Here is an 11,543-nt window from a genome sequence, read left to right as displayed (position 1 = left end):
GGGGGGGGGGGGGGGGGGAGAGGGAGAGATATGGGAGGCGAGGGATCCGTCCTATTAATCTCGGGACGCATTTCAACATTTCATCTACCGCGTTAATTTACGGAACTCGCTATCGCCGGCGTCTAAGCGTCTATCTCACGAGTATCTCACGTAGTCGTCGTCGTCGTCGATTTGGTCGCGAAATCGTTGATAAATAAAACGTCAGATCGCGGCCGCCCGGTTTTTCTCACGTAGTTTTCTCGCGCTTGTGCGCCGACGATATCGTAAACCGTTACCGCACCTCCGCAGTGCGCTTCCTTATCGCGTTATCGCGCCACGAACTACCGAGGATCGCGTAACTTGAGCTCGATACATTTCGCTCTAAACTCGTCGGAGGACGGTATAACTTGGTGGAAACGGCATTGTATGCTGTAAACGTTTGACTCGCGACGTGATCTTTACGACCTCTAGAAATTCATTTCATTTTATACATTGTGTACGTTATCGTGCTTACTCTATATATTCTATAAGAATTTAAGAAACTGTTGACTAATGTCACTCATCGTATCATATTTCATGTTTTTTTTTTTTTTCCAAGACATTTCTTTTGTGGAAGCAGCGCAAGATTCACGTGTTTATTTATATTTCGTTAAAATATAAATATATATTTAATATAATTCCGTTTCTCTCTCAGTTCAATATCTCGATCGAGAAACGCAGTCGTCAGAGAGTGTAGCAAATTTTCCTAGAATATAAAACTCTTTTTCGCGAGATAAATCTTGTCGTAGATAAAGGGATCTGAATTTTTCTATTGTTTTTGAAACAGTCGCGTCTACGGCCGCATCTTTCCTTCATCTCGTTCACAGATCTATTCGAGAGCCGGTTTGCATAAACGCGCGAACACGAGGCTACCGCGACGCGTGACATCCGGAAAACGAGAGAGAGAGAGACGGATAATCCCTCCCTTATATCCGTGCTTATTCCGGGAAAGAATGAAGGAATCACTTACGGATTACGCTCGTGACAGTTCCAACGGGATTGATCAGCAGAGGCCCCTGGACAAGATCCTCCTCAAGATGGGCACGGCTCGGTCGGGCCTGCTTTCTCCGTGACATCCCTTCGATGCGATTGAATCAGTTCGCTCTCCTCGCACTTGGACGAAGAAGAAGAAGAAGCAATCGCCGTCGGTCGGGATCGCGTCGATCGCGAGCGATCGGCCCTCGTGGATCCACGTCCTCCTCTTTTCCCTCGGGAAAGTGACAGAAAGTAAAGAGGACAAAAACACGGTCAGTCCAGACGTCGTCGACGATACAACGGCGGTTGACGACGTCGCTGCAATGTCGAGAATATCGCGGCGCCCTGCATGTCTCTTTCTTTCTTTCCCTCCTTCTCTCTCTCTCTCTCTCTTTCTTAGTCCGAAGCCGAAAAAACGCAACGACCGCTGTCCGCGTTCTTCATCGGCGCTAACTATCTAGAGGAGCCGCACCCTCCCCGCGCGAAGCGCTTCTCGCGCTTCCCCAAGCGTTCCATACGTGGATCGTCGCCAAAGGTGCGTTACTCTCGCCCGCCGGCCGGTGAGCGTGTCAACTCGGCCAGTAATCCATAGAGACTCGCTCCGGTATCCTAACCCATCCCCCACCCGCGACAGCGCGATCTCTTTACCTATGAAATGGTCCGAGATAGAAGCCGTCGTTTCCCGCGCACTAACGGAGAGAGATACCAACTTTTTCCGTCACTTGGAGACTCGTCGACGCTTCCTTTCGATGCGACTCGCACGTGGTCCACGAGTATCTCTCTTCTCTCTCTCTCTCTCCCTCTCTCTTTCTCCTTATCTATGTTTCCACTTGAAAAGTCGTAGACGTTCCGAAACGAGCGTCGTTGTCACAGTTTGATAGAAATCAATGTTGTTGTCTCGCGTCTGTGCTTTGTCACAGCTCGGACGAAACGAGTGTCGCTGTCCTTTTTATCACAATTCTCTCGCGCACAAATCGCGATCGTTCACCACTGCACACCCCCGGTACTCGCGACGCTTATTTCGATTACCGCTCGACAATGTCGGTTCGTTTGACGACTCGCGACAGTATGGCGGCGAGAGAGACCGGTGGCATTCGCGGCTGCCCTCACGTCGCGACGTAGGTAAGTACACCGGTGTATGCGTACAACTTCAGTCTACTGCGATTTACACGTAATATGACGGCGTGACGGTGTCTGTCTGTCATGCACTGTTTGCCCGTATACAATATACACGTGTGCGCCGTGTGTGTGTGCGTGTTTATGTACATGTGTGTGTGTGTGTGTGTGTGTGTGCGTGTATGTGTGTGGGGATGTGCGATGGACGCGTGAATGTATGCGTGTTACGTATACGGTGCGTGTATTATGTGTATGTACGTGTGTGCGTGCGCGCGCGCGAGCGCGAACGTGTGTACACGCGTGCGTGTTTATGGGTCTATATCTCGCGCGAAATCCGCAGCTCTGCGATACCTCGAGTCGGCCGGACGGCGGACGGACCAGCTCTGGGCCTGACGTCCAGACGCCCCTCTCCACCGTCTGCGAGACGCGTCCGACGTGGTAGGAGAAGAGATACCTCCCTGCGCGCGCTTCCGCCCCCACCCGATCGCGCGCTCCGCGACCGACTGCGACCGACGCGACGCCGCGCGCTCTGTCCTCCCCTCCTCTACTCTCTCTCTCTCTCTCTCCCTTCCCTCCTCTCCTCCCTCCACCACCAAACGCGGCCGCTCTCCCCAGCCTTCCCCCCTCCTTTCCACCAGCAGCGCTTGCGCCCCCACTCTCTCCGCGCGCAACCTCCTTCGCGATGCGTTCCCTTCTCCGTTCGTGCGCCACCGTCACCGTCGCTGCCGCGCGCGGACACGAAGAGATCCACCCTTGTAAACGAACGGCACAAGTCAAGGATCTCCACGCGTTATATTGTCGGTCGCGCGTCGCACGCATGCACTTTTCCGCGTGCATTCTTTCGAAAAATGGACGACCCGGTCACCCGCTGTTACTTTTACGAGCGTGTCCTGGGCCTCGATTATCGACGGCTTATACCTAAATGAGTAGAGAAAGTTAGAGAAAGGTAAGATATGATTTTTCTCTCTGTCTTTTCTCTCTTTCTTTCTTTGTCACACGCTTTAGGACCTTCGCCTCGTCGTTCTCGGCGATTGTGATCGCAACGACGATATGACGCGAGAACGTCGTAAGAGATCGATTCAAAAAAGGAAAAAAAAAAAAGAAAAGAAACGCGTTCCGCGAAGCGTGATCGAATGAGCCTCGAAAGGGGCGCGAGAGAGGAATCCTTTCGCGTCGCTCCTCCGTCGTTCGCTTCCCCTCTTGCTTCGTGTCTCGCGCTCCTCTCATTCTCCTATCTGCCCGCGCGCGCGATCCGTCTTTCTCTCTGTCTTATTCCCCCTTCCGGCGGATGCTGGATATCCCCGCCACCTAGCGGCGCGGGAATGCGAGGCGTGGCCTGTCCCGGAGAAGCGGCCGCCTCCTTATGCATTATTATATAGCGAGAGCCACTCGTGTCTCTATGATTTTATATGCCGCGCGTTTCAGCGTGAATATTCTAGCGCGCTTCTCCACGCCGCTCTCTCTCTCTCTCTCTCTCCCTCCCTCTTTCTCTCTCTCTCTCCCTCTCCCGTTCCGCCGCACCGCACCGCATCGCATCGCATCCCGTCCGATGCGCCGACGATATCGTGTTTTATATGCTGCCCAATTATTTTCTCGTTCCACCGTCGCGCTCGATCTGGCCGTCGTCGATTCTGGCAATTGTATGCGAGACAACACGGTCGAAAAGATCGTAACGGGTGCGTTGACATTTTTCTTCGCGGACGACGTCCGCGAAGACCGCTCTCGTCGCGATCGAGATTTCCCGAGTACACTCTCTCGCCAACAAGTATTTAGCTCCTACACTCGCGTATATTTAACCGATTACTACGTAATTACTGATTACGCGCGTTGTACGTTTGAACTAGGAGATGCTCTCTGGTGATTGCAGGTTTTAAAGTGCCCGTTCTATTCAATTTCAACGAGCGAAATGTCCTCGATTGGTTACGCGCTCGCGTAGCACGTTTAACCGTGTAAAAAGAGTCGACGCCTGATCATTCGATCAGATCGTGGTATCGAGACGTGTTATTTATAATCTAATTAAAATATAAACTGGATTTTTTTTATCATATAAAAAACTTGCACATACATGAAGATAATTTTTCATTTGTGTTTCGAGATACTACCATGAGGTAGTATCTTCGATATCAATCGAACAAGATTGTAAACTTGTCATCGCCAGTATTTAAAAATCGTCGACAATAATATTATATAACGCAAATAAATAAGACACACTTAAAAACAACACAAGAAGCATGTATTTTACTTTATAAATGCATCGTTGAATATAATCGCGCGAAACGCGTATCGTTTTACGTTCTTCGATATACTCGATCATATCTTGTCATATCACGTCGCGGTAGAAACGCGAGAGAACAGGTGGATCGACAGGATGATTCAAAGAAGGGGGGAAGACGAAGGGGGTGGACTAGCAGCGAAGGCTTGCGGTAAAGCGGCAAGTGGAAAAGCGAACGAGGTGTGGGGGGAGGAGGGGAGAAGATAAGGGGTAAGGCGAGAAGATCAAGACCGTGGATGGGGTGTATGGAGCGCGGCAACGGTTGGGTACCTCACGGAATCTCGCGTATGAATAAAGTGCCGACTATGGTTCAGGTGTTTCTGGCACCGAGCTCCTCCATTGTGCTCGGATACACAGCCATAAGCTGGCAGCGGAGCGTGGGATCTTTCTCGAATGGGAAATTTTAATTATTGCTAATTTCATCCAATTTTCCTCGACGAGACTCTATTCTTGTCGCGTCGTCAGTCATCGTGCCTTGAACGTCTACGTTGAATAATAAATAATTGAGATATATAGACACTGCTTAAAATATATATTTTTGCGATCATTTTAATACATTAAAGTAAGAGAGAATCCTGATCCGTGCAATTTTTTTTTTTTATAATAATTGAGAGATAACGTTTAAGGAATTAAGAAATGTAGCACGATAATTTATTACAAAATAAACGATAAAAGCGTAGTAATTAATTACTAATTCAGGATATTCATGTGCTGCTCTTATATTTTTTAATGGTTTTACTTTATTGTTGTTTCTTTATATTTATGCAGTATTTATGAAGCATCGACGTTTCACGTTTCCCTTACTCCGTGTGTATATGTATAAAATCCGTTTATCTTTTTTTATTGATAAAAAGTACACCGGAGCCAATTCCATTTACTGCAACTTAACGCGCGCGTCTCTCAACCAGATGCAGTGTCAGTCCGTTCTATGAGCGGAATTTCACTCGCGGTTCACACAAGTGCTTGTGAATCTACTTTGTGATTTTATCATCACTTAATCGAACAAACATTACAGTGACTCTCCAGTTTTTGCGATATGTTATATTTCTGTAAATTGAAAAATATTGCGAAAATAAAATGAACATGACACTAGCGAAAACAAAAGCGCTTTGTAAAAGAGGATGTTTTTATGAAAATAATAATCTCTCTCTCTCTCTCTCTCGATAAAAGAAAAATGTAAAAATTATTATGGATTAAATAACATTGCACATGTGTAGGTAATATAAATATCGTGTATAAAATAAATAAATATTCGCGCTTTTTTTATAAATCTACATCTTTTTAATTGTCATTCTTAAAGATCAATTGAACGTAAAATCGCAAATTACATTATCATTGTACGTTATTATATTTTATCTGCGCATAAAATGCTACCGCTTCGAAAAATTGTAATCGTATATAACCGCAGCTTCCCTCTCGAGGGCCCGTTAAACTAAAAAGCGCATTTTTCTCCCTGTGTTTCGAACAGGTTTATTGTTCTCCCCGACTCATAATTTTTGCGTAAAGATCTTTGGGGGCTATAATGTGTGTGCGGGTAGGGCTCGAGAAAAGGGTGGTCGGTTGTGTCCGTTGTGTGAACAAGCGCCGGCGCCAGGACTGACACCTGCAGTGGCGCATCTTTCCTCCTAGGATTAGTGGAGATACCTGCCCTCCTCTTTTGCGCGTCTTTCACAAACACCCGGGACCCGTGTGTGTTCTCATAAACATCCGCGCCTGTTCAATATTCGCTGCTCGACACAATGCCGCGTACAATGGATTATAATAAAGGTTTGTTAACTATGCTAAAGAAGAGGATACACTTGATACTTCCTCCGCGTCACAGCTAGATAAACTTCCGAGTAGCTCGTATAAATCATTTCATTAGTCGCGCGAGCCTATAAGTGATATGCATACGAATTTAATTATGCTCCCAGAGGAATATATACGATTTCTGTTGAATTAACGATAAAAGTATGCATATTTTTAACTCATGCTTTTTTTATTATTTCATCAAGTAGAAATTAAGTGATCTTTTTCGAACTTTTTTTTTTTTCATCCATGTAACGTATAAAATGTTTTCAATTTTCATTAAACAGTTAATGAACGGAATTATACATAAAAGGAATTGGACGTATTTTGTTATGATATTATGGCTCGACCACGTTAACGGCTTTGTTTCTCGCGAGCAATCGTGTACCTGTCATAAGTACGCTTTCCGACACCTGCATCTCATTCTACATCGATAGATTGCGTCGAGCATTCTGGACCGAATTGAATCCCGACGAGAGATCGCGGCATTAAAAGACCGCAGAAAATCCGCCGCAGCAGGTGGCGATCCTTCTCTCTCCCTCTTTTTCCCTGTACGTGGGACATAAAGGCCATTCGGGGCGGAAGAAGGGAAGGGAGGATCAGCAAATTGACGCCGTTTAGATTGCGCTACATTCAATTAAAGCTGCGGAGAGGCGCGGCCGGATAAAAACTCGCGTATACTCTCTCGCGGACGTTCTTTTATCATTCGGCGCGTTTCATGTAGATTTGTTCATTCTCCGGCGACGTGCCGTCCGCCGGTGGACCGTTTCCAAAGGAGCAGCGGCGCGAGCGCGAGGTTTCCGTCTCTTAATTTCGATGGAAATGAAGCGATTCCGCCGATCTCGCGCGCGGTAACAAAATCACCGGACCGTTTTAATCTGCGCGGTGTACCACGCTTCTTATACTAGCATCGCTGCATTAACGTTTTCGCCTCTAACTGTTTAGATATGCATTATACGTTCAGTGTTTTTATGTAGTTTTTTCCACTTCTCCTTTCCTCCCCAATCTTTCCAATCTCATCATCGTGAATGAGCAATTTATTATTTCTCTCAAATATTTTTCGATTCATCAAATAAATATGCCTTTTCTAGCGTGAATAGCGTGTGAGAGAAATTTTCCTTAATAAAAGTCAATGTTATTAAAAAAAAGATTATTTTTTAAATATAACGGGAAAGAGGGACAAAGTAGTGGTCACTTTGAATTTTTAGAGTCAAAATTAAAGTGTATGTGTATAGGTAGATATAAAAAATTTAATTTCCTCGAAACAGGATGCTAATCGACGATTTGAAATTTCTCATGAAAATTCGGAACGACTTATACTTGAGTCTGGAAGCAGAATCGAGTCCCTTGAAATACTCGAGATCTCGGCGGTGTCGGTGTCCGGTCCGTTGGTAGAAAGTAAACGGAAGAGATGGAAGAACCACACGGGGGAGAGCTGGGGATGTGGTCCAGGTTTATGGCACCGATGGCAAAAGAATAGATATGACGTATTCATGAGGATGGCGCGGGTTTGTCAGGCAGATGGCATAGCGATAGCGGCGCGTCGGATCTCTCCGAAGAAAAACACGAAATAGTTGCGTCTCGCTCGAGGCGAGACCGGACCTGTTTTCTATCACCTTTCTTCGCCTCTCTTCGTGTCCAGGATATTCCCGGTTCTTCCCTCCTCGCCGCCGCCCTCTTCGCCCACCCCTCCCCTCCCCCCTTCCTCCTCTGTCGCAATAAAATCCGATTTGACGTCAATTTATCTACGGACATATCCAGTCAGCGCGGCGGCGGCATCGCCAGAACGCGGGCCCTTCTCTCCTCCTTTTTTTTTTTTTTTTTTTTTTTTTTCACGACATCCGCGTTCACCGTCACAAGGCACGTTGCGCATGAATTTCGTTTATAAACTACCGATCACCTTTTTCTCTTCCACTCGTCCCGGCTAATAAGACGACGGTGGGAGTAACGGATATTGTTACTGAGGGTCTGTGTTGGAAATAATATTAAGGACTGTATTTATATCGAGCGGCTCCTTTTCTCTCCCGATCGGTATCGCGAACCGATCGATGAGGAACAAAAAGGGATACCTCGCAATGCTTCTCTCGGCGGAAAAGCCGGTATTCATTTAAATTACGTGGATGAGCGAGATGAGAGCGGTTGATAACAAATTCGTGCGCGCGATACCATATCTTTAGCAGGTACAAGAAACAGAATGGACGATACAGAAAATAAGAAAAATTCTAAAATTATATTTGTCTTTTTTTAATAGCGCTATTATTCTCTCTCTCTCTCTCTCTCTCTCTTTCTGGGATCCCCATTTAAAAAAATAAATTCTTTAATTGACTTTGTGATTAACATAGAAATAAAGGGTGCAATTCTATCCGCAATCTTTCGCAATCTGGCTTTTAATCTCGTGAAAATGTGCGCTACGAGAAGAAGTGAACTCTGGATTCCCTATAGCTACTTTTCTCGGCAAGTTGACACACACACACATACACACACAATGTATAGCTTTGCACCTATATTCGTATATATGGAAGTTACCGTCTCTATAACATATATGGAGAGACTGGTGTCCCTCTTTTCCCTTTTCCTCCTCATCTCCCCACAATCGAGTTTTCATATGCAACAAACGTGATTGACAAGACGATTGTGAGTGAGCAGATACGAGCAATTCCGAACAGTTTCTCACCTGTCTTTGATTTATTCGTCCTCTTTTTCTCTAAGCTTTTTCGATAGTTACCCAGCAGACTTGAACCTTTGGCTCCCAAAGGATGCTAGAGAATCTCCCTTCCTTTTTACGTGATAAACGCTTCTTGTTGTTAGTGCCTCGGCAATTGATGTGCTTTTTTTTATCTCGGTGGGATGTTATGTTTTCTCTTTTATTACTTCTAGAAAATAAATATATATGGAGATGGACTACACGCGTAAAAATATATATATATAGAAATATATTACATCGCGATATATATCGTGTTTTATATGCTAATTACAATGCAAATTTATTGCCAAGAAACTTAATTCAGAGCTCATGTAAGTGCGCTCGCATATATAATATTTGCAATTTGAGACTCATGTTAATTTCTCGTGTTTATACATAGATATGTCTTTTGTAATAAATATCTTGGCTCTTTCTCTTCCTGCACATAATATTATACATGTTGTGGATCTTTTTACGTATTATCGTTATCCGTTTAAAGTATTATCGTCATCGTTACATGTACTATGCAAGAAGGAAAGAAAGTATCTCGTAGAGACGACCTTAGGCAGTAAGGCCAAGGAACATCTGCGTCGACTAACGAGGATTCATGTCCCGGGTTGTATTATTCAGTTGCGTAAATGTATCGTCGATATGTATAATTCGGGCAAATAATTCTTCATTAATTTTTTTTTCTCTGATCATGTTCTCTATCTTCTTTCCTTTATTAATGCCCTTCTGCTGTAATATCAATTTTCAAAAGAGCATATAACTTTTAAAGCCGGATCACTGATAAGATAATGAATAAGCCAATGTCAGCTGCGAAATAGTTTTTCTTTTTTCTTTTTTTAATACGATATAATGAAATATTTGTGTATAATTATAAAGTATCGCTAGATTAATTATTGACAATTATTATTAATCGTTTATATTCATGTCAAAGTATAATTTAATATTTCGCGAATAATTATGCAAAGAAAAAGAAAGATTGACATGGCTATATAAATATTGTATATCTGTTGTTTTTTAGGTTTCCTTGTGTCAACTTGATTAATTTTTTACAACATAATCTCGTGCTTTTACACTTAATGCGTGAAATTTTATTAATAATAAAAAGATAACTGCTAATTATCTATGTTAATGTTTTATTAAATACGATATCGTGGTTCTGACTTATTCTCTCTTTCACAGATGCGATATCGCAATTTTCTAAAATAATAGAACTCAGAGACTTTCAGAACTGAAGTTCTCTATAGCAAGTCTTCGATAAAATCGAGCCAAGAGGAGACATTCGGCAGCCGTAATAACAATAATAATGCATCTCGTGGAGGAGACAAGGTAAGAACGCGCTCAAGGTTGGCAGAAAGGGACCCGGGTCGGCCGATCGCGGATCTCGGCCGCATAAATTTGTTTTAATTGCCAGCGACGTTACATTTTGCTTTAATTATGCCGCATTATCTGGGAGGTAAATTAGGTAGGTCCAGCTCTCTCGGTCCATCTTTCCCTCCGTCCACCTTACTCCCCGGGCGCTATCCCGCGCCGCCGCCCCCGCTCTCTCGATCTTCTCATCTCGATTTTGCGGGTGAAAAAAAGAGCGAGTGTGCCATCCGCTCTCTGCCCCTCTGTCTCTCACTCTCTCTTTCTTGTGTTCGCGCACACAACTCCTTCCTGCCCTCTATACGGTCTACCTTAGGATAGGATCTCTTTCCACCCGCGATCCTCCTCTGTCACCTCTTTCTTACGGACCGATCGTCGTCTTCAGCCCCTCTCTCCCACCCTCTCCCCCGCCGCTACTATCCTCCCGGACACACCGCCACCCCAATTCTCCGTTTCCTCAGAACAGAGAGAGCGTGTGACAATTTACTCGGGCGATCTTCGGGGACCGAGACTCTCGTCCGCCCTGTCCTCGCGCGCTGACTTCTCTCTCTTTCCCCCCTCCCCCCATCCCGTTCCTCTTTCGAATGCTGTCCCACCAGCCCCTCGATCGGCCCAGTCTTCGGGATCTCTTCGTACCCCGCGCCGCGGTTCCTACCGCCCTTTCTTCTCGTTCTTATACCTTATAGCTGCGTTATTTATACCGGGTCCGGCTAATAAACATATGAACGCCCGTGCCTTCTCCCGAACGCACACGGCCGTGAGATCGCGACGCACACATCGTCGAGTCCGCACACGCGCGCGCGCGCGCGCGCCGTAGACGGGGTCTCTCTCTTTCTCTGCGAGCATTGTCTCGTCTTATTAACAGCCAGCGGGACGATATATCTCGGTTGTTCCCGCTGGATCCCCCTTTCGGTCCCTAACACCGCGACGGAGAGAACGCGTCGACACCTCGGGGATAACGCGTCATAGAGATCTGCGGATGAGAAGACGCGTACACGCGAATGCACGCCCACGTTTTTGCCGCATGCTCGCGCCTTACTTTCTCTCCCCTTTTTCTTTCGCCACCTCTGATATTTTATAGCTTTTGAATGTCTCTCAATATTAAAGACACGAGCAAAACATTGCTAATTTAATTATGATATATTACAATGCATTATACTTATAATTAATTATGGATCGTTATATTGCTTTATTATTTCTATTAATTGGTTTTGTCATTTCTACTAATTGTTCTATATTAATTGTTTAGTTAATTTCTGGAAGATTTTCGGCAACATTCATAAGTATTTTTCGCAAATTTATCGGAAGAGAAGTTAT

At 45.1% G+C, this 11,543-nt stretch overlaps 1 protein-coding gene across 2 annotated transcripts in view; it reads right to left on the bottom strand.

Annotated features, from left to right (window-relative positions):
- The window catches only part of LOC115243471 (homeotic protein spalt-major-like), a 110,104-nt gene extending 107,519 nt beyond the window's left edge, over nucleotides 1-2,585 (bottom strand). For both annotated transcript variants that reach the window (XM_029820519.1, XM_029820518.1), the window contains exon 1: nucleotides 989-2,585. In XM_029820519.1, coding sequence (XP_029676379.1) covers nucleotides 989-1,094 — 106 coding nt within the window. In that variant the 5' untranslated portion in view covers nucleotides 1,095-2,585. The remainder of the gene's footprint in view (nucleotides 1-988) is intronic.
- Between the last annotated feature and the right edge of the window lie 8,958 nt (nucleotides 2,586-11,543).

Source organism: Formica exsecta, unplaced genomic scaffold (genome assembly GCF_003651465.1).
Source record: "Formica exsecta isolate Colony F162 unplaced genomic scaffold, ASM365146v1 scaffold72, whole genome shotgun sequence".
Lineage (NCBI taxonomy): Eukaryota > Metazoa > Arthropoda > Insecta > Hymenoptera > Formicidae > Formica > Formica exsecta.
This window is presented reverse-complemented; position numbering and strand designations above follow the sequence as displayed.